This window comes from Camelus bactrianus, chromosome 2 (genome assembly GCF_048773025.1).
Source record: "Camelus bactrianus isolate YW-2024 breed Bactrian camel chromosome 2, ASM4877302v1, whole genome shotgun sequence".
NCBI classification, from domain to species: Eukaryota; Metazoa; Chordata; class Mammalia; order Artiodactyla; family Camelidae; genus Camelus; species Camelus bactrianus.
In genome coordinates this window covers 24,420,179-24,444,041 of record NC_133540.1, presented here as the reverse complement: position 1 = coordinate 24,444,041, position 23,863 = coordinate 24,420,179, and the positions used below count along the sequence as shown (strand labels likewise).

Here is a 23,863-nt window from a genome sequence, read left to right as displayed (position 1 = left end):
TCTAACTCCCAGAAGTCAAGGTCCCCTATGGAAGCCCATCTCCTAGGCTGACAACCTCACTCGCCACCAACCTGCTCCTATAAAACCTCATGAAGTTCAGAAATCTATTTTTTGACAACATTGCTCCCGTCTGGTTTATACTGGGTAATCTCAGATTATTTCTACCCTAAACTAAGCAAGCCCTTTAGCTTAACAAGTACACCATCATCTTTGTCCCCCCAATTTTTTTTTTTAATTTTAAAACAAAAATATGACTACTATTTGCTGAGTGCTTTGTAGGGACCACGCTGTACTTGTGTAAGGGTATTACCTGCATATTTCATTTTGTCAAAAATTTCTCTGAAACATAGGCAGAACACTCTGACATAAATTTCAGCAATATTTTTTTTTCAAACCAGATCCTAGAGTAATGGAAATAAAAGCAAAAATAAACAAATGGGGCCTAATTGAACTTAAAAGTTTTTGCACATCTAAGGCTACCATAAACAAAATGAAAAGACAACCTACAGAATGGGAGAAAATATTTGCAAATGATGTGACCAACAAGGGACTAATTTCCAAAATATACAAACAGCTCATAGAGTTTAATATAAAAAAAAAATGCAATCCAATCAAAAAATGGGCAGAAGACCTAAACAGACATTTCTCCAAAGAAGACATCCAGATGGTCAATAGGCACATGAAAAGATGCTCAATATCAGTAATTATGAGAGAAATGCAAATCAAAACTACTATAGTATCACCTCACACCAGTAAAAATGGCTGTCATTAAAAAGTCTACAAGTGAGGAGGGTGTAGTTCAAGTGGTAGAGTGCATGCTTAGTATGCACAAGGTTCTAGGTTTAATCCTCAGTATCTCCTTTAAAAATAAATAGACCTAATTGCCTCCCCTCACCAAAAAATAAAAATAAAATATTTATTTTTTAAAAAGTCTACAAATGATAGATGCTGGAGAGGGTATGGAGAAAAAGTAACCCTCCTACGCTGTTGGTGGGAATGTAAATTGGTGCAGCCACTATCGAGGACAGTATGGAATTTCCTTAGAAAACTAAAAATAGACTTATCATGTGATCCAGAAATCCCACTCCTGGGCATATATTGGGGGAAAATTATAATTCAAAAAGACACATGCACCTCAGTGTTCATAGGAGCACTATTTACAGTAGTCAAGACAGGGAAACAACCTAAATGTCCATTGACAGATGAGTGGATAAAGAAGATGTGGTATACACACACACACGCACACACACACACACACACACACACACACACACACAATGGGATATTACTCAGCCATAAAAAATAAAATAATGCCATTTGCAGCAACATGAATGGACCTAGAGATTATCATATTAAGCGAATTAAGTCAGACACAGAAAGACAAATAACATAATAAGATGTCGCTTATAGGTGGAATCTAAAAAAAAGATACAAATTTTATTTACAAACCAGAAATAGACTCACTGACATAGAAGACAAACTGTGGTTACCAGGGGGTGGGGGGAAAGGATAGATTAGGAGTTTGCAATTAATAGGTACATGTTACTCTACATAAAGTAGATAAACAACAAGGACCTACTGTATAGCATAGGGAACTATATTCAATTTCTTATAATGAGCTGTAATGGAAAATAATCTGAAAAAAAATATGTATCTGTATGTAAAAATAAATAAAGAAAAAGCCAGGTGAGGAGGAGGGGAATTCTCTGAAATTGGAAATAGTAATAGTTTCATTTTTACAAATGAGGAAACTGAGTCCAAAGAACTTATATAAAGTGTCCAAGATCACAGCCTTAATGAGATGCAGAATTCAAAGCTCCATGACTAATTCCAGAGCCCTGGCTTAACCAGTTTACTGCACCTGTTAAAATACATGTCTTGACATAATAACTAAATGTCATGTGTGACCCTTGATTGGGTGGGAGATGGGGGGATTGTGGGGAGTGGGGGAAGCAGCAAAAAAGACATTTGGGGGACAATTTAGCAAATTCTTTTACCATGGATTTGTAAATATGTAATTACTATTAGTTTTCTTGTGATAATAATTTTGTAGTTAAGTAGGAAAATGTCCTTATTTTTAGACAATGAAGTATCCAGGAATGAAGTTTCATTACGTCCTCAACCTTTAGATGATTCAGTTAAAAAAATGTGTGACATGCACACAAGGGCGCGCCCTCACACAGAGCAACTGTTGGCATAATATTAACAACTGTTGAATCAATGTGGATGTTCATTCTACTAGTCTTTCTGTTGCTGGTAGATGTAACTGATGTTCCAGGTTCTTTCCCATCCCAGAAAGAATTTAGAGACAAGACACAGTTGTTAACAGAAGTAAAGTGAGGATTTATTAAAGGATGGATAGTGCACACCCAAGGGGAAAGCGGGCAGGTAAGCGGCTGCCCTGAGTTTCTTTGGCAAGTTGGTTACATAGAGTGTAAAAATGAACGGGCAGAATATTCATTAGGGAAGGAAGGGTTTGGGATCGTATTTCCTGATTTTTATCCCAACTTCACCTTTCCAAAGAAAGGAGGGATTTTTGTCCTTATTTAGTCTGGATCAGAAGTGTCATGGCATCAGTGCATAATGGGTACTTCTTATCTGCAAGGCTAATTTTATTGTAATGAGCAGAAGGGTACATTTGGACACCTGCCTTTTCTCACCTTTATTTGCTGGCCTCCAGGCTGTGTATCACCCCCAAAGGTGTGACCACTTATCAGTCCAGAGGTTCCTGCTTTTCCTTCTCTGCTTAGGGACCCCTCGTGCTTACATGGTGTATAGTTTCCTGCATTTGGCCTGTGTCTCTCTTTCTGCCCAATTCTTGCCGTTTGGTCTGTGTCCTCTCCTTTCTCTGTTCATAACTAGCTAGATATCTGCCTGCTCTAACATTTCTACATTTCCATAGGCTTGAAAATTTTAAAAAGAAAATGTTGAGGGGAAATGCATGTTTAGACAAGGCTCTTAAGAAATAATTCATATAACCTCAGGATATTTTAAAGATTTAAAAATTTCATGAGATTTTAAAGATCAGGTGGAGTCTTACAGCATCTTCTCTTTTGCTGGTATTTAAACGATTTTATTTCACCAACGGTAGGAACAAGATTACACCGTACACAATGTACAAATACGCATTAAAAGTATGGAAGTGTATGTATTCATGTATTCTAGTATCAGCATTACCTATGGGGATTAGTATTAACAGAAAATTTTACTTACATTTTCACAACTATCATGTATTTTCAGAAAATGTTATAAAAATGTAGTTCCATTTTTTAAAAGTCCTAAACATTTCTTATTGCCTCATGTCCCACTGGTGGAATCTGTAAATACTCATAGAAATTAGTCTTTCTTCTGTTCGTGTTTTGAGCGATAAATGGGAACCTAGGATTCTATCGCTGATTCTATGCATGGGGCAGTGCTGCAAACAAAAATTAAGTAAGACGGAGAAAAGTTAATGTTTTACAAAGCAGCAAGTGGCTACTAAAAATATTTCAGTTCTTGGACTTGGAATGCATCCTTTAGTGCCAAAATCTCCGCCAACCTGGAACGCAAGGAGAGGTTGCGGGGTCTCCCAGAAACACAGACCGTCCTAGCCGCAGCGGAGGCCCCAGGCTGGTCTTCAGGAAGAGGCACGCCCCTTCCGCATAGACCAATCGGGAGCGAGGTGTCGGGGCCGCCCCCTCTGCATCGGCTAATAGAAGCGAGGCGGCGGGGCCAGGAAGGCCTCGGGCCGCGGGGCCCGCCCTCTGCGCCTCGGCTAATCGGCAGGGAGGGGCGGGCCCCGGGGCGGGTCCCGGAAGGCGGTGCGAGGCGCAGGTGCGGAGGCCGGGCTACCCGGCTGCGGCCTCGGGCGGCGGGGCTGCGGCCTCCGGCGGCGGGCAGTATGGAGGACGTGAGTGCGCAGATGCAGATGGCGGGCGGCCGGCCCGGATCCCCAATTCCGGAGCTGGGCGCGCTGGGCGGAGACGGGGGTGGGGACAGCCTTGGCCCGAGGGGCGCCTCCTGCGCCGTGCTGCCGGGGCGCGGGGTCGTGGGAGGAAGCACCCGGGAGGCGGCGGGGTCCGCGCCGCGCCGGCCCTGGGGTTGTTTTCCTAGCGGAGGCCGGGCGGTCGCCCAGCCCCATGCGGGCGTTTGTCGGGTCCCGGAACTGGGGCGGCCCGCGGTTCGCATGTGGGGCGTCTGGCCGCTGGGACGCAGGACGTCCCGCTCTTCGTGGACCCGGGGCTTGGCCCTGAGGGCTATGAACTGGAGCGGCAGCGGCTTCCTGGGCAGACCTGTCCCTGTCATCGCCCGGAAACCCTCACTGGATATAAACAGTGTCGTGATGTTTTGAATCGAGTCATGGTAGAAATGAAGGGATTTTTAAATCTCCTTCCTTAGATGGATCCAAACCAAATTGCTAAGAAACCAGTGCCCTAGTTACAGTGGATATAGTGTATATGGGAGTGAAGGGTAGTTAGAAAAATCTTTGCTTAAGTGCATTAAAACATTGTTTAGAGGAAGCATGTGTTTGTGCTCAGAATTAACTGGGTTGCCCATTGACACGAAATAAATTCTTGCCTAGAAGAAATGCAATGTTGACAGTTATATTAAAGCACTAATTTGGGTTAATGAAGTAATAGAAATATTACTGTAATCTTAGCACTGAGTGAAGCGCATCGGGCAAGGCACATGAAACACAGTTCCAGTCCTACAAGACTTTAGATCCTTGTGCAAATAGTGACCAATTTCTAATGATAAAACTAAAGAATTTTATTTTTTCAGTTGAGAAAATGGAAAGTAACTGTAAGCCCTGAAAGTAGATTTAAGACTTGTACATATTTAAAGAAAAATGGATTTTTTTCTAAATTTTTAAGGGTGAGATTCAGGAGCTGACAATGTATGGAGAAAATGAGTATCTGAGAGGAACATGAGACTCTTGGAAAAATTTTTGGTTAGGGCTAAGCTGCCTCGGGTTCTTAGATCTGTAGCTTTTAGCTTTAGGATGAGTACAATCCTAGAAATTTGTTTCACCACACAATTGGAGAGTAATGTTTCACCAACAACTACATAACTAAATCACTTTAGATCTGAGTAAGTTGCTTGCTTTTGGTACTTTTGTGGGTATGATTTCTACCACGAAGTAAAAGGCTAAAAACCATGTCTTAGGCCCAGACACTTAAATGAGTTAAAAGAGGCAAAGGTTTTTTGTTAGGGTTCCTTGCTTGCAAGCGGGCAAACCAACTCAGGCTACTTTAAGGAAGAAAGAGATTTATTCCAAAGGATATAGGGTAGATGAACATCTAAGCCTCTGAAAGGACCCAAACAAGGGCAGCTCAGCAGATCCAGTGACTGGAATTCTTTCAGTGTCTGTGGTGGGATGGGGCTCCCTCAGTCACCGCCTCCCTCCCTTTGCTGCTCCCAGAGACAGTTGGATTGGCCCCGCCCTCTTTGGTTCCATGACCACCCCTAGGCCCGAGGAAGGTGAGGAGCATCAAAGGATGATCCCCTTGAGACATAATGCAGAGGTAGACATTGGGTCCCCAAAGGAGGCAGAAGTATTGTCATAAAAGAAGAGGGAAGAGATGGTGTGGGCCAAAAACAGACATCTATCTTCTCCAGGTAGCGATGTAGTTATTAATCGTGGGAATGAAGAGATTGGCTCAGGGTCATCTTCCCTTCACCTGTCACTTGCAGATGGCGAGTTACAGAGAGTGACAGGGTGCAGGGTGCTGTTTGCATGGTTTTCCTACATTTCCTTTAGGATCCAGAGGACAGTGTATTTGATATAGCCACCAAATACATTGTATTTCTTGAAAAGTGAATAAGTGACATAGAGGAGAAACTGTATTGCTCCCAACCCCTTCAGTGCAGTCAGGGAAAACAAAAGGCCTGCTCATAAAGGAAACAATACAAGGCAGCATGACTAATGGTCCGAATTAATATTACAGGTATTACGTTTTATAGGAGTTTTAAATGTAGAAAGAAAACACTTGGCAGGACAAGTTTTGTAGAGACCATAAGTCTTGATTGGACCTTGAATGATGAGTTGGATTCTGAAAAAGAGAAGAGAGGATATTTGTGGAGCAATCCAGAAAGCTCATTTTGGCTGGAGGAGAAGTTGCATGAAGGGGACCTCGTGGGAGATAAGGTGGACTATTGTCTTAGAGTCAAGGTACTACCTTTTTAAAAAATTTCCAGATCCCAACTGTTCAGGAAGTTGGGCCATCTTTCAAAAGAGTTGAGTGAATACTCAACACACATATTGAGCACCTGCTGTGTATCAGGCACTAAGGGTACAAAGAACATGGCATAATGCAGAGTCCTGCCCTTCTGAGGCATATCTCATCCCAATCGCTGGGATACCTCGTGCTTAGGACTGTGAGTTATAATAGTGTAAGAGAGTAGTGGGGACTTCTTTTCCTGGCCAACATGAAGGATCCTGCCTCAAAGAACCCAAAACCAGTATATAATGTATGAATTGTCAATTTTTGCGATAGTGGACATCAGACAGTGAAGGACCATGGTCTCTGAGGGATGGGGAACAAGTGTTGTGAGCCCTGTGCTTGCCCCAGCTCACTGCCTTGAGAGAGCTTGGGGGCTGTGACTGAGGAAGGGGGACCAGGCGGGGCTTTAGGAGACCCAGAGTTGAGGGAGGTGCAGCTGAATCTGGGGAGATGGAGGCAGCTGGACTTCACAGGACATAGGGCCCAGAGAGCAGAGCGCTGTGCAGAAGGAGAGCTCAGGAGAGGTGCAGAGTCCCCGCACGTGTCCAGCTGAGTCCTGATCTGCTTTCTTCCAAGGAAACTCTCTGAGGACTGGCAGAGAACCACCTGGAAGGATTAGAAGGAGCAGGGCCAGGAATAGTACCTGTGCTACCAGCCTGACAGGAAGCCTCGTAATCACACGGTACTAGGTAGAGTGTTCAGAAAAGTCATGCCTCACTTGTGGGGAATAATTAGCATCAGGCCAAACATGGTATGGCCCCACCTACAGAGCACCTTAAAAGAAAGACCAGAAAGATCAAACTGTTTCAAATGACTGAACTAAATCCCAGAACAAAGCTCAAGAATATTTACAGGAATACAAATACGTCCAGCACTCAGAGGGGTAAATTTTGCAATGTCTGGCATCCAATCCAAAATTACTAGGCTTCTGTAATTACGTGATATGATGGAGGTATTAGCTAATGCTGGTAACAGCTAATGCTGGTGGTCGTCATTTTGCAACATATAAGTGTATCAAATCAACTCATGGTACACCTTTAACTTATACAGCGTGACATGTCAATTATATCTCAACAAAGTGGGAAAAAAATGATCACGGCACGCAAAGAGACAGCGGAATATGACACATAATGAGTCAATTAAAACTGATTCAAAAATGATGTGCTAGGAATAGCAAACCAGGACATTAAAAAATTACAACTCTTTCCTATATGATCCAAAGGTTAAAAAGACACACAGGAGATATAAAATAGACCCACTCAAACTTGTAGAAATGAAAACTACAACGCCAGGGGACAAAGGCAGTAGGAACAGTGTGGAGGCATCAGAGGAGGCAGCATTTTTACTGAAACAAACCTTTGACAGGTGAAGAGGCCCAGGGATTCGGAGGGTTTCTGGACAGACTGAAACTGAACAGTCAGCATCAGGTGGAGAGAGGCGGTGAGAGGCCGATCCAGACAAGTTGCTTGGGACGGGACTGTAAGGCAGACAGCCGGACTAAGAATTCGGACTTGGTCCTGAGGATAATGGGGAGGAAGCCAAGGTATAGGGGGAGAGAAACTTGAGTGTTCATTTTGGAAGAACTCTGGCTCCAGTGAGAAAGGTCACGAAGGTCTGGAGATGGGAGGGTCCTAGTAAAGGCCACGAGACCTGCCACGAGGGCCTGGACTGAGGTGGTGAGAACAGAAAGAAAAGAGCAGATCTAGCAGTTAGAATGGTAATGAAGTCTGCTTGGGGAACAAAGGAAAGCAAGAGTTAGTGGACACCAGGGCTGATACTTAGTGACCTTTGCTCCGTGCCAGGCAGTGTGCCAAGCACTTTTATGTTCACTGATGCCTTTGTCTTCCCAGCAAAGCTGGGAAGCAGGTGCTGCTCCCTCCTTTGTACAGGTGGGGGCGCTGAGGCGGAGAGGTGGGAGGCTTGCCCACAGCTCGAAGCACTTATGTTTGAACCCAGGCCGCTCATCGGGGGAGCCCACCGTTAAGCACAGCACTTACTGCCTCTGGTCAGAGTGGTTTCTCCCCACGGTGCTTGATAATCTCTCTGATTAGCCCAGATCTTTGCTGATATCCTAGCTGAGTTAGAGGAAGGCAAGGACAGGTCTGCAGCATCTGTTCATTCATCCCATGTTGGCTGAGTGCCAATCATGAGTCCCTGTCGGGTGCTAGGATTGCAAAGGTGAAGAAGTGGGGAGTTAGTGGATCCTGTGACGTGATCTTGTGGGGAAGACAGATAAGACAGTATGATTGTGGAGGTGAGCGCAAAATGCTTCGGAAGACATGGGCCGCAGGTGGCAGGGGCCGTAGGGGAGATCCAGATGCTTGGGTGCTAGGGAAGGCTACCTGTGGGAGCTGCCTCAACTGGAGGGACAGCCTCGAGGGGTGCACAAGCCACGGAGGCAGCACAGCTCCTAACTGAGAAAGCTAGAGGCAGGGGAGTCTGGAAGGGAACAGTCTGGAACAGTCACAGCAGACTGAACAGGAAGCTATCCAGGCATTGAATAAAAAAACTGCAGCAGCGTTGAATGGCTGCAAGTGGAAATCGAGAAGCCCACCCAGATCTGGTCATGCCCCAGATTGCTGTGTTATCTTTAAATCCTGGTGCCCCACAGCCCATCCTTAACACCACTGGTCCCCCTTCCCAAGTGAGGAGCCCTTATCCTCTGACTCCACATCCTGTTTTCAGGCTTCCCTTTTCCCACCAAGTCTTCACTTCCCTCTCATTGTAGTGCAGTTAGCTAACCTAAATTGGTTGTGTCCTCTGTGCTGATCACTCGCTAATTTATCATGTGCTTCCCCGCAGTATTCCATTCACTGTATTCTGCTGTGTAGTCTTGTGTTATTCAGTCATGCACGCCTTTATCCCTAACCTCTCTGATGCAAATGTCATCTCCTTTTGACTGTGTCTTATTTTCCTTTGTCTCAGGAACAGTGCCTTGTATATAATAGTTTTCAGTAAGGATCTGAGATTGAGAGATTGTCACGTGCACCAGAGACCTGAAGCACTCTTCCTGTCAAGACAGTACCTTTAAACACAACTCACTAGATTTTTCGGTTGCAGCTCAGCCTTTCTGGCTACTTCAGTGACATTGCAGCTAGTTGTTTCCATTGAGAAGCTGTTATCTACACTCTGAAGTCTATCAGGGGGGTCTGTTTCTATTAGTACTCCACAACACTTCCATCATACCTGAAAGTTTGTTTTAAGACCTCTTAAAAAAGACTCCACCAACTTTCCAAAATTTTGTGGAACGCCAAGATACCGTTTAAGAATTGCCATCATATGTTAATTATTTTATCAATAATATAAAAATGTTAATTAAATCAATATGTAAGTTTTGAGGCCTTGAAGAAAATTACTTGCTTTAATCTTGTGTATTTGAAGACAAATGAATTAAGATTTCCTCGACCTATTTTAATAATTGTTGTTTTTACCAGTTTGTATGCAGTAGTCATCAAGAGGCTCATGGTAGTTCTTCAAAATTCGCTTTAGGTAGGGAGTGGGTTTTCTTGCCTCTATTTGTGTAATGGATTTTGAAATTTTACAGTTTAGTAGATTTGGCTGGGAGACATAATCCAAAAAGTGGTGATTACAGCTTGCTTCCTTTTTTCTGCACCCAGGGTTCCTTGGATCTCATCCAAAGCATCGAAGATGACCCCCTCCTGGACATCCAGCATCTCCCCCATCACTCGTTACATGCTCATTTTAGACCCAGATTCCACCCTCTTCCTACAGTCATCATAGCAAACCTTCTCTTGCTAATACATGTAAGTTGGTTGGAAGAAAGTGATCCATCCAGAGGTGACGTTTTTAAAAAAAACGTGTAAGCTCTTCAGAGAGCAGTTTGGCTATATCTATCAGCACTTAAAGTGTGCATGTTGTTTTACTCAAATCTCGACTTCAAAGAATTTATTGTAGACACACCTGTGCACATGTGAGGACACTGTTTATGACAGCAGTGCCGTCTGTGATGTGAGGAAACTGCAGACTACCACCATCCAGAGGATGCTCTGTACATCCCATCCACATGAAGGAATGCGTATGCAGAGTTGAAAGAGAAACTTAGAAACCTGGGGTGGCTGTGTATATATTGAGACTAGCCTTCACAATTGCATTGTTGAATGGAAAAAAATGTAGTTCGCAGTGGTGTGCGCATTTTAAAAGGGAGTCAAGAGGGCTGTTGTTTGCATGGGTGATATTGTGACTATGAGACATAGATTTGGAAATTCAGATGACTGAAATATAGTTCTCATATTGGTTTGGTCTTTGTCCGTGGTTCCCGGCTCGTAGCTCCCAAAGCCCTTGGAATTTCCTGAGGGATAAGAACAATGGGAGCATCTTTTGTTATATTTTTTGGTCTCTGGTTCTCAGTTCCTGAAATCCTTTCAGAGTCAGAGGTGAAATGGGTGTCATGATATTTATAACAACCCCTCCCCACCACTGCTGGGTTCATGTTAATGAGGTGACTTTGAACAGCACCTAAGGGTGGGTGCTGGTTGCCTGGGGAACCAACTAGAAATAGAGGATTGCAACTTTCAGCCCCACCCCCTGACCTCTGAGGAGGGGACAGGGTCTGGAGATTGGATCAACCACCAGTGATTGGTGATTTAATCAACCGGGCCTATGTAGTGAGACCTCCATAAAGTCCCAAAAGGAGGGGTTCAGAGAGTGCGGAGTGGGGAGCCAGAACCCTTGTTGTGAACTGCCCTGCCGAGCCCCAAACTCCACTAGGACAGAAGCTTCTGTGTTTGGGACCTGGCCCAACGCACTCTTCATCAGGCTGTTGATTTGTAGTCTTTAATATTCTTCGTACAAAGCTGGTGATCTAGTGAGTAAACAAGTTTCCTGAGTTCTGTGAGCTGCTCTAGTAAATGAATTGAACCCAGGGAGGAGTTGGTGGGAACCTTTGGTTTGTAACTGGTTGGTAAGAAGCACTGGAACAACTTGGACTTGGAATTAGCATCAGACGCGGGGGCAGTCTTGCGGGACTGAGCTTTTAACCCCTGGGATCTGATGCTGTCTCCAGGTAGATCGTGTCAGAATTGAGTTGAATTGTGGGGCACCCAGCTGGGGTCAGAGCATTGTCCCCCCCCAGCCTCCCCAACATGTTGGAATTGGTACTAGAAACTTAACATGTATTCCTTTATTCTGTAATGGAATATTTCCAGACGCGTTCACAAGACCCTTTGGATACTAGTTTCACTGAGGGCCTCAGTGGAAGGGACACCTAATATATTTTACTGTTTACTTTTTTGGACTATTTGAAAAAACAAATGTTTAACCCTATTCATGTATTACTTTTTCAGTCATAAAAACAGAAAAGATACAGATAAATCTGTATATGTTGACACAGAAGTTTATCAATTTATCTATACACCTAGGAAATAATGTGAAGCAGAGAAATCAGTTTACAGAAAAATAAGTATGATGTTGCCCCATGTTTTATATGACAAAATTACAAATCCCTGGGGATTTTCCAAAACAGATATAGTGACTACTAGGTGAATAAATCCTTGAGATCTAGTGCACAGCATAATGATTATAGTCAACACTTAAGTATTATAAATTCGAAGTTGCTAGGAGACTAGGTATCTTAATTGTTCTCACCACAAAAAAAGAGATGGTAATCATGTGGCATGGTAGAGGTGCTGGCTAAAGCAGTATATGAATGTTTCAGATCAACCCGGTGTACACTTGAAAGTTACACAATGTTATATGTCAGTTATATTCCAATAAAAATAAGCAAACAAATAAATAAATACATAAATTCAGCATCATAAAAACAAAGCAAAACACATGTATGAATGGTTTTGCAGGCTTTTTGGTGGCTCTGCTCCATGTCTGTTCACTGTTTCCTCCATTTCAGTTATTGCAATCTCGGGCACTAGCGGGCTGTAGTCATTTGTTCTTCGCTGCAATGTGAAAAATCGAAAGAGGGCAAATTCTCCTTGGGTGTTCATGAGGTGGGTGGGTGTGGCTGGGGGTCTGCCCCAGCTGCTGCTCCAGTAAGTGCACCGAGGGAGACTTAAACTCAGAACCGAGTACACTGAGAGGTGCACCTGCTTTCTGCGTGTAGACCTAGTAAGTGGCCTGGTTCTGTCATGCCTTCCTGATCCCCAGGTACACCTGAAATGCTTCCTTTCTGCTTCCTTTTTGTATACTTTGTATAACATACTTTGTGTATGACACACACACATCACTTTAACAAAAAACATTGTATTTTAGATCGCCTGCCTTTGATACTATGGGAGTGATTGTCCTAATTTTGGAACTAAGAAAGTCTTAAGTGTTAAAGAGCAATAAAAATGAATGTCTTTATATGCTACTCTACGTAAAATGGATCAGTTGGGTTCAATGTACAGCATATTACAGTAGGGGGAATATATTGACTTTTCCACTTTTTACTTTATGATGATCAGCATCCTGAGTTGCCATAGCAAATATTACTGCTCTTGAAAAATCACATGTATTTTTAAAAGATTTATTACATAATAAGATTGGTGCTTGATGGCGGATGCTAATGACAGCATTTAAATTTTTCTTTATTTGATTTTTTTTAAAGTACAGAATAATACTTATTGTAACAAGTGAAATATTACCAAGGTACGCAAAGATATAATCTTCCCTTCTCTTTGCTTCAGCCCTTCTCCCTGAGTTCATAAATCGGGTCAGTTTGTTGTATCTCTTTCCGTGTCATTTGTTAAGTTCATACATGTATGTACAAAAAGATTAACATATCATAAAAGGATGTCCCCCACTTCCCCCACAAATTGGATAATATGGTATTTATTACTCGACAGCAGTGTTTCTCAGACTTGAACATTCATCAGACTCCCTGGCAGGCTTATTAAACTACAGATTGCTGCTTGCACCCCCCAGAGATTTTGATTCTGTGTGTCTGGGGTGGGGCCCGAGCATTTGCATTTCTAACTGATCTGGAGACCACAGTTTGAACTTGCGCTTTTTTTTTTTTTTTAATTGAAGTATAGTTGATTTACAATGTTGTATTGGTTTCTGGTATACAGCATAGTGGATCAATTATAGATATATAGATATATATATTCTGTTTCATTATGTTATTATAAGCTATTAAATATAGTTCCCTGGGCTGTACAGTAGGACCTTGTTGTTTATCTATTTTATATATAATACTTTGTATCTGCAGATCTCAAATTCCTAATTTATCCCTCCCCTCTTTTCCCCTTTGGTAACCATAAGTTTGCTTTCTATGTCTGCAAGTCTATTTCTGTTTTGTAAATAAGTTCATTGGTGTCATTTTTTTTTAGATTCTGCATATAAGTGGTATATATTTGTCTTTCTCTGTGTGACTTCACTTAGTATGATAGGTCCACCCGTATTGCTGCAAGTGGCATTATTTTTTATGGCTGAATAATCCCTTATGTATATATACCACATCTTCTTTATCTAATCATCTATTGATGGACATTTAGGTTGCTTCTGTGTCCTGACTATTGCAAATAGTGCTGCTATGAACATTAGGGTGCATGTATCTTTTCAAGTTAGAGTTTTCTCAGATATATGCCCAGGTGTGGGATTGCTGGATCATAGTGTACGTCTATTTTCAGTTTTTTAAAGAATCTCCATACTGTTTTCCATAATGGCTGCACCAAACTACATTCCCACCAGCAGTGTAGGAGGGTTCCCTTGTCTCCACACCTTCTCCAGCATTTATCATTCATGGACTTTTGAATGATGGCCATTCTGACTGGTTGAGTTGATAGCTCATTGTAGTTTTGATTTGCTTTTCTCTGATAATTAGTGATGTAGAGCATGTTTTCATGTGCTTGATGGCCATCTATATGTCTTCTTTGGAAAAATGTCTTTTCAGGTCTTCTGCCTATTTTTTGATTGGATTGTTTGTTTTTTGTTATTAAGTTGTATGAAACTTTTATTTATTCTGGAAGTTAAGCCCTTGACAGTTGCATCATTTGCAGATATCTTCTCCCAGTCCGTAGGTTGTCTTTTTGTTTGTTTATGGTTTGCTTTGCTGTGCAAAAGTTTATAAATTTAAATAGGTCCCATTTGTTTATTTTTACTTTTATTTCCATTGCCTTGGTAGACTGATCTAGGAAAAGGTTGCTACAATTACGTCAGAGAATGTTTTGCCTATGTTCTTTTCTAGGAGTTTTGTGGTGTCTTGTCTCATGTTTAAGTCTTCAAGCCATTTTGAGTTTATTTTTGTGTATGGAGTGAGAGAGTGTTCTGACTTCATTGATTTACATGTGACTATCCAACTTTCCCAACACCACTTGCTGAAGAGAATGTCTTTTCTCCATTGTATATTCTTGCCTCCTTTGTCAAAGATTAATTGACCGTAAGTGTGTAGGTTTATTTTGGGGCTCTCTATTCTGTACCTTTGATCCAAATGTATGTCTGTTTTTGTGCTAATACCATGCTGTTTTGATTACTGTAGCTTTGTAATTTTGTGTGAAGTCTGGGAAGGTTATTCCTCCAGTTTTGTTCTTTTTCTTCAGTATTGCTTTGGCATTTCTGGGTTTTTGTGATTCCATATAAATTTTAGGATTACTTGTTCTGGTTCTGTGAAAAATGTCCTGGGTAGTTTAATAGGGATGGCATTAAATCTGTAGATTGCTTTGGGTAGTATGGCCATTTTAACAATATTAATTCTTCCAATCCAAGAACATGGTGAACTACTACTTAACAACTTAGAACTTTTAATTTTAACATGTCATAGACACCCATCCAAACTAATACATAGAGCTGTAGTTAATTCTTTTATAGGTGAATAATATTCTGTTATATGAGTGGCTGTGCACGCATATACTTGGGCAGTTTTCCATTTTTGCAAATATAGAGAATACTGCAGTGAGTATTTATATCTATATATCCTAGGTACTGGTACTTTTACTTCTGAGGGCTAGGGTCCTTCGGGGATTTCTAGGTCAAGATCATTTCCAAGTTATCTTGAAACTGAAAGAGCAGTTCCCAAACCGGTCAGCAACATACGAGAATGTCCGTACAGATTTTGGCACCAGTCTTCTAAATTTTTGTCAATCTAATTGGATAGTTATTCTTCTTCTCTTGAAAATGAAACTAGAAAAAAACTTTTTTAATTCAGGATTTTACTTAGTTACATTTGAGGCGCAAAATTTACTGTTTTTACTCTTTTTAATAACAGAAAAGTGGGCAGGAAACTGTGTTTAACATTAAGACTCATTTCTGTTAGATGAGATTTGGGGTGATTTTTATTTCTTATTTGTGATTTTATCTGTTTCCAGGATTTCCTGCAAAATTTTTCCCCAGATTTTCTTTTTTAAAAGTTGGTAAAAATGGCAAAAAAAAATTTTTTTTTGAACTCATAAAAATAAGACAGTGAAAGTCATAGGTGTTAGAATATGTGCTGGGATGGTGATTACTGTTTCTTAAATCCAAATATTGAATATTAATTCTACTGCTTTCCTTTCCACCAGGTTGTGTTTGTTGTTTTAGCGTTTTTAACAGGCGTGCTTTGTTCTTACCCCAATCCAAATGAGGACAAGTGCCCAGGAAACTATACCAACCCACTGAAAGTTCAGACGGTCATAATCCTGGGAAAAGTTATTTTGTGGATTCTGCATTTCCTTCTTGAACGATACATCCAGTATCACCACAGCAAAGTAAGAAACAGAGGCTATAACAAGATCTACCGGTCGACGAGGCATCTTAAAAGCCTTGCGCTGATGATACACTCAACTGGTAAGCTCCCCACCTCCCCGTTCCCAGTCTCTCTTGGCTATCCTGTGGCTTGCTTGAGTAGCAAGAATAGCAGCAGAAAGAAAATGTTAAGTTTGATTTTATAATCAGATATCTTCTCTCATTTTTGTGCGAGTGAGGTGGCCTCTAAAATTTGGATCACCTTAATGTCTCGAAGCTTTTCTGATATTTTCCTTTGAAATCTGTGTTGGTTATTGTAGGGGAGGAAAAATAGCATTCCCTCTACCCTTCTAGGTTCTTGGCTGAGATTCCACTGTAATAAAAGACAGATTAACAGGAGAAAAACAGCAGATGTTTAATAACATGAATACTTTTATACAGAGAAGAGACCCAGGAAAACCGAGTAACTCCCTGAAATGGCCTAAGCCATTACCTTAAATATCATTTTCAGCTAAAGACAGAAGGAGGATGTTGGGAAGGGGCAATTATGGGAAGTTTTCAGGAAAAGCACAGTAAACAAGAGTAAGGGTGTTATGCAGATTTAAGTCCTTGCCTTCTCCATTGATGAGAGTGTCTAGAGATTTAGAGTCACCCTCCTCTTCCTGGTATAGAGAGGGAGACACCCTTATAAGTGGAGAGTTCCTTTATAAGTGTAAATCTCTCTCACAAAAGGTGACTCCTTTTCAGTTTTCAGAGATTCATCTGTGTCTGATGTTTCTTAAAACCAATCAGCTTAAAATAATCCTAATGCCAAAGAGGCGTATCTTGGGCTGGCGTTTCCTGCTCGTGTTCATTGTGAGCATGGTGTGCACATATCCCTGTGTGAAATGTGGGCTTTCCCCTCCCTTGGTACCAGGAGGCTTTTCCATCTCAAGGAGATAGAAAACTATTGCTATGTATACTTGTAGGGTAAGAGGGAATTTAAATGAAACTCAGTGTTTTTCTTGCAATAAGAGAGCAACTATTATAAGATGTTATAAAATGGAAAACCTGAAAAACAGTTTCTGAGGGCAAGGTCAGAAAGTTTGTCCAGAACTCAGAATGCTCATGTGCCCGCTTTTCTTTATTGCTGCAGACATTGTAAAGGCTTCATGGAATTAAACTGAACTTCTTCAGATATTTTTGCCTTATAGTCAACGTTTTCACCTTTTAAAAAAAACTCTCTTTGTCAATTTGAGTCTAGAATAAACAGTTGAACATTCCAAAACCAAATTAGAAATTAATTTTTCTCCATTAAAACAGAGCTACATAATTTAATGTTTTTTCCTGTGTTCTGGTAGTGCATTTTCTTAAAGGGCAGACCGTGAGTTCATCCACTTAGTGAGCTTCTCAGTGGGAGCGGGAGGGCCGACCAGCAGCAGAGGAAGAAGCCTTGTAGAGGGATGGACGCATCTCCCAGGGGGCGGCCTTCACCTCCCAGAGGAAGAGGGGCGGTTTCTGACATGCCACCGCTCACATGCAGTACTTGTTTTTGGCCAGAAGGTGTTACTATAACCTTTCCTCCCCCAACAAAGTGAAAATAGGAAACCTATTTGTACACTGACCAAAATAATGTTCAGTTTCTCCTGTGATGGTCTGGAAGTAGTATTTCTGAGGCCCAACGAGAGATTGTCTGATCTTTTCCTGTCCTCTGACTTTCAAATTCTTGCTACACATGTGACCCTTAATCACAGTCTTTCCAAACAATTGGACTCTTAGTTTAACCACAGATGGCATCACTTTTACGTCACTCATACAAGGACCCAGAAGATCAAAGACCTTTTCTTTGACAGTCTTTAGAGTAAAAGTGCAGAATGAGGTTAAAATGGTCTTCAAAAATAACAGATATGCTGCGCAGGGGGGAAATGGCTCGTATTTATTGGGTACTTCCAGGCCAGGCACCACTCTAAGTATTTTTCACATATTAACTCTTACTCCTCACAGCAGTCCTGTGAGGAAGGTACTTGTACTCTCCTTTTCAGGCAAGGATTGGAGGAGTGAAGGTGTCAGGGCATCTGTCCAAGGCCAGCAGCGCATCCAGGGTGTTTTCCTGGATCCCTGATGCGCTGCCCGACCAGAAGTGACCACTGGGTCCTTCTTGAAGGTCACTCCTTGGTTTTTAAGAAAGTCCAGATTCTTATGTGTTTGTGTTAGGGGGCATCATTTGTTCTTGGCCATGCCGGTTTCCATCGCCTCCCTCCCTTCATCGCGGGTGTGACGGGGTGGGTGCTTGTGGCGCGGGCTCCGGGGACACTGACACCCACACCCGCACCAGCACCCGCACCCGCACCGACTGGCTTTCCTCCCGCAGGCAACACGGCGCTCCTCCTCGTCCTCTGCCTGCAGCACTCCTTCCCCGAGCTGGGCACGCTCTACCTGGACCTCATGCTGGCTATCCTGGCCCTGGAGCTGCTCTGTTCCCTGGTGTGTCTGCTCGTGTACACAGGTGAGAATCGCACGGAGCCTGTTCTGATCCAGAAAGGCCTTTACTGCTGGTCGCAGCCCCACTTGAAGCCCCACCATCACGTTTCTGGCTGGAAGAACTTACTACCTGACCCAGACCCTACTGAGCACTCATCTCTCTCCTTGCTGAGCACATCCAGACTCCCCTAATTTCAAACCACCAGGAACTTACCATCGAGTCACAGTTCCAAATCTGTGTCATCGACAAATTTTTGTCAATGAGAATGACAAAAGCTTTTCATAAAAAAAGAAAATGAAAAAAAAAGATTCACAAACTTTTGCATCCTCAAAAGGCAACTGAGACATAAGTCTGGCTTTAAAATTTAAAAATAACAAAATGTAAAACAAAAAAATAATACATGCAAACTGCATTTAGCCCAAACTTGCTTTGGATAAACCATTTAAGAAGCTCCTTCTTTCTAAATTTAGAGCTGTCTGAAGATTGGTGTTTGTGCCTCTCTCCAAACTCTCAGTGGTAAAATTAAGTAAGCTTCAAATATGTTAACATGAAAAATAAATAGAAGGATACTTTAAAAGAAAAAAATCCAGGCCCAGAAGAAATCAAGATTTCATTCCTGCTGCAATATTGACATGCACTAAAATCTTTAATAGCACCTGATTTGGTGGCATTGAGCAATAGTTGCTTTGTGACAATAAAGTACTTTATCTGTCCATTTTGAAAGATCATTTCCCTTATGAAGGGAAAGTGACATGTGCCAAAATTGTGTTTCATTTTACTAATTTTTTTGTGCTTCTTTTGAGGCCTAAAGTATTTAGAATATGAATGGAGTGACTAGTTTTTAAATCAGTAATGTCATGCCTTTTTTTTTATTGAGGTATAATTGACATGCAACATTATGTTTCAGGTGTACAGCATGATTTGATAATGTGTTTATATTGTGAAATGACCATCGCAAAAAGTCTAGTTAACGTTGTCACCATAATCACAGAATTATTTTTCTTGTGATGAGAGCTTTTTAAGATGTACTCTCTTTACAACTTTCAAATATACAATATAGTTTTATTAACCATAGCCACCATGCTGAACATCACATCCATGGGACTAACTTATGTTATAAAAAGAAGTTTGTACCTTTTGACTCTCTTCACCTATGTTGCCCAGTCCCACCCCCCTACCTCCAGTAACCACCAGTCTGTTCTCTGTATGGATGAACTTTAGCTTTTTTTGTTTTTAAAGTCCACACATAAGTGAGATGGTCTATGAGCTTGGTTTGTTTGTTTGTTTTTAGATGCCGCATCTAAGTGAGATCATACAGTCTTTGTCTTCCTCTGACTTATTTTACTTAGCATAATGCTCTCAAGGTCCATCCATGTTGTCGCAAATGGCAAGATTTCATTCTTTTTTATGGTTGAATAATATTCCACTGCACGATCACGCATAGACACACACAACATCATCTTTATCCATTAGTTTATCTGTGAACACTTAGGTTGTCTCCATATCTTGGTTATTGTAAATAATAACTACAATGAACATGGAAGTGCAGATATCTTTTCCAATTAAGTGTTTATATTTTCTTCAGATGAATATCCAGAAGTAGAATTGCTGGATTACGTGGTAGTTGTATTTTTAATTTTTTGAGGAACCTCCATACTGTTTTCCATGGTGGCTGTACCAATTTACATTCTCACCCACAGTGCACTTTAGTTTTAAAGTAAGGTTAATTTCTTAGTGTATAGGAAACAGCTCAATACTTCAGTAACGTGAGCCATGTTTCAGAATGAACACCAAGTTATCTTGTTGACTGAGGTCAGCTCCAGCCTGTGACATATCTGTCAAGAGTTGTAAATGGGGGTTCCAGTTTAGAGCTGAGTGTGGGGTTTATCTAGCATGTTATTTTATAGTATCTCTAGAAATTTATTTACTGCAAGGAATGAAAGCCCTCTGTAAAGTATCAGGTGGGTACTTTTTAAAAAGAATTTTCTTCAATATGTATATGTGCTCTATGACACAGAAGGAGGTGACGACTTTATTCCAAAGATCATGTGAATGTCTTCATGTAAATAAGGGGAAATTAATACAGTTAATATGTAGTCTAAGATTTTTCTCTCTAGAATTTACTCTTTTATTTAGAGGATTTACTGTAACATTTAAAATTAATTATACAGGGGGGAGGGTATAGCTCAGGGATAGAGCACGTGCTTATGCTTGAGGACCTGTGTTCAATCCCCAGTAACTCCATTAGTAAAAATAAATAAATACAAACCTAATTACCTCCCCCCAAAATAAAATTAAATTAATTGTACCACAAATAAGATAGTAATGTTAAAAACAAAAGAACAGAAACCTGAGACCATTTAAAAGGAAATAGAGGAAGCAGATGTTCCAGGATTCCTGAGGGGAACTAATTTTTACATTTGGGCACAAATATATTATTAGCTCCATGACACCCAAACTGTTTTAATCCATTGTCTTCCTTATTAAAATGAATTGCTTTGGTCTGTAGTCAAAGGCTTATTAGAAGCATATTTCACCCTTATTCATAATAATTAAAAATGTTTTATCTGAATAAAGTACAGCATTAAACATTGTCTTTTTATAAAGGTAAACATTGAAAATAGTAGAACTTGTGAATATGGCTGCATATGTTCTTCTGGAGCCAAAAATTACCCAGACAAATAGGTGGGAACATGAAAAAAAAAAAAAACCTCTTTAAATCTCATATTGACATGCTTCCTACTTTCAGAAAACCTGATAATTGGTAATTCAGGTTTATAAAATAAACAGAAGATGATTTACATAGGGAAGGTTTTAGTTTTTATTTTATTGACATATAGTCAGTTTACAATGTGTCAGTTTCTGGTTACAGCACAATACTTCAGTCATATAGGAACACACATATATTCATTTTCATATTCTTTGTAACTATAAGTTACTACAAAGTATTGAAAGTTTTTCCCTGTGCTATACAGTATACAATTGTTGTTTATCTGTTTTATATGTAGTAGTTAGCATCTGCAAATCTGGAACTCCCAATTTATCCCTTCCCACCCTCTACCCCCCCCAACCATAAGTTTGTTTTCTATGTCTGTGAGTCTGTTTCTGTTTTGTAAATAAGTTTGTTTGTCTTTTCTTTCTTTCTTTTTTTTTTTTTTTTTTTTTAGATTCCACATATAAGTGATACCATGTGGTATTTTTCTTTCTCTTTCCGGCTTCACTTTCACATTCTCCAGGTCCATCCATGTTGCTGCAAATGGCATTATTTTATTATTTTTTATGGATGAGTAGTAGATTTTAGTTATTATAATAATTATAAATTTACTGGACTGAAGCCCTGGGACCCTGGTTCCCTGGCTTCCCACTCACTGCCTCTGCGCCCCAGCTCGTGGCCCCATCTTCTCTCTTGCTGAGCTCCCTCCGCCCGCGTGGTGGCGCCCGCAGCCCAGTCCCCGACTCCCATCGCATGGGAGCCTGGAGCCCGGGACATGCCCGCTGAGGGGCTTCTCATTTCCAGCTCTCTTGGCCACCACCTAAAAGTCAAGGGCTTCTCGTTACATCCCCTCACTTCGATCTTCCCGCATCTTACGGCCTCCTTCCTCCTAGTCCTTTCTGATGAAACCCCTGTGTATCTCTAAACCTCACATTTCTCTTCAACCTCTGCTTGAGCTTCCTCAGCCTCCTCCTCAGCTGAGTCACTTCAGAGTCATCTGTGGGGCCTGGCAGTTCCACGACAGGCTGAACATGTGGCTCAGCAGCCGCACTTCTGGGTACATGTCTGTCTACATCCGCACAAAGGTTCCAAACGGCGCCACCTATAGGAGCCAGAAGTGGAGACAACCTGAGTGGTGCAAGGATAAACTTGATGACCAGACCTGTCCTGTCCATGCAGTGGGTAGGATTCAGCCGAGAAAAGGGAGGAATAGAAGGACAGATGTACTGACACGTGCAATGTGGATGAACCTTGAAACCACTGTGCTCAGATTTAAAAAGCCAGTCATGAATATTGTATGATCCCATGTGTATAAAATACCTAGAACACGCACATCTATAAAGAGGGTAGATTAGTGCTTGCCTGGTCCTGGGGGCGGGGTACGTGGAGAATGACTGCTCCCGGGTACCGGGCTTCTTTCTGGGGGGACGAAATGATTTACAGTTGATTGTGGGGATGGGCGCACAACTCTTAGAAGGTATCATTGAAATGTACTCTTTAAATGAATGCCATGGCAATTGTATCATACCTGAGTTATATCTCAAAGGTGGTTACAAGAAAGGAAAGAATCATATGTGGAGTTTTGAAAAATAATGCGGGGAGGGCGTCTAACCTGCCCCCCACCCCCACCCGCATGCCGAATACTCGACCCACTTGGAGCTGCACAGACCTGGAATTCTCAATCCTGCCTAGGGGAGGGGGGCAGTCACTGCCTTCACTGGGACCTGGCTCAGCCTTTGTTTGTCATCTCTGCTGGCTGTGTCCCGGGCTTGTGGTGCAGGTCGGGGAGAGCCCAGGCAGTGGCTGTTACTCGGACATGCAGGTCATCCGGCTCTGACTGTCGTCAGATCTGCGAGGTGGGAAATTGCAGCCTTCGTGGTTTCTGCATATTTACCTCTTTGCAGCTGGCGTCTACCTATTTGCCTTGGCCTGCTGGGGCCGCATGGCAAATACCCAGCCTGGGTGTCTACAACACTGATTTTCCCTCCGTTCTGGAAGCTGGAGCCTGAGATCAAGGGGCCTCAGGGCTGCTTTCTCCCGAGGCCTCTGGCTTGGCAAGTGGGCGCCGTGTTCTTGCTGTGTCCTCACGTGGCCTTTGCTCTGTGCAGGTTCATTCCTGGTGTCTCTTCATCTATCGGATCGGCCTCCCCACCCACTCCTGCCAATTGCTCTGTTTAACTTTGATTACTTCTCTAAAGGTCCTGTCTGCAAGGACAGTCATTGAGTTAGGGCCTCATGTTCATCCGTGGTTCCCAGTTTGCCCAGTTCACCAGCTCCTCCCCATGTCTCCATCTCCCAGCAACAGACTCTGGTGGCTCCTTCCTGCCTCTTTTCCTGCCTCTCTGCATCGACATTTCCAATCCCTTTAAGCAGGTTTTCCCTACTTTTTAATTCACTTTATGAAGCAATTTTTGGGCATGTTATTTGAAAAAAATAGCCAGTTACTAATGTACTTTGAATAAATGGAAAAAGAACATTTTTCATGATTAGGTATTCTGACAATAATATCTTTATTATTTTAGCGAAAATTCGGAAATTTAATAAAGCCAAGCCACAGCCTGATGTACTTGAAGAAGAAAAAATCTATGTTTACCCCAGCAATATTACCTCGGAGACAGGATTCAGGTAAGTGCAGAGTAAAAGACTAGAGAAAGCGAATTTAAAGTTTTTTGGTTTTTTTTTCCTTCTGGAAACCCGAGACCATCCTAATGCTTGGCGTTGAGGGCTCGGTGTGTATTGGAATATGTTTAGAACTGTATGTGACCAAGTCTAATGGAAGAGTCTCACTGGGGGCTACTGCTTCAGCTTTTACCATGTACGGAAGGGTAACAAATGCCGGGTGCTGTACTGAACACTAGGGGGGGACTGTTTGCA

General features: G+C 41.8%; 1 protein-coding gene across 1 annotated transcript in view; it reads left to right on the top strand.

Moving 5' to 3' along the window:
• The first annotated feature begins 3,705 nt into the window (after positions 1-3,705).
• Positions 3,706-23,863, top strand: part of TMEM192 (transmembrane protein 192) — a 28,601-nt gene continuing 8,443 nt past the window's right edge. The window contains exons 1-5 of the mRNA XM_074376941.1: positions 3,706-3,889; positions 9,821-9,967; positions 15,653-15,917; positions 18,166-18,300; positions 23,512-23,614. Coding sequence (XP_074233042.1) covers positions 3,881-3,889; positions 9,821-9,967; positions 15,653-15,917; positions 18,166-18,300; positions 23,512-23,614 — 659 coding nt within the window. The 5' untranslated portion in view covers positions 3,706-3,880. The remainder of the gene's footprint in view (positions 3,890-9,820; positions 9,968-15,652; positions 15,918-18,165; positions 18,301-23,511; positions 23,615-23,863) is intronic.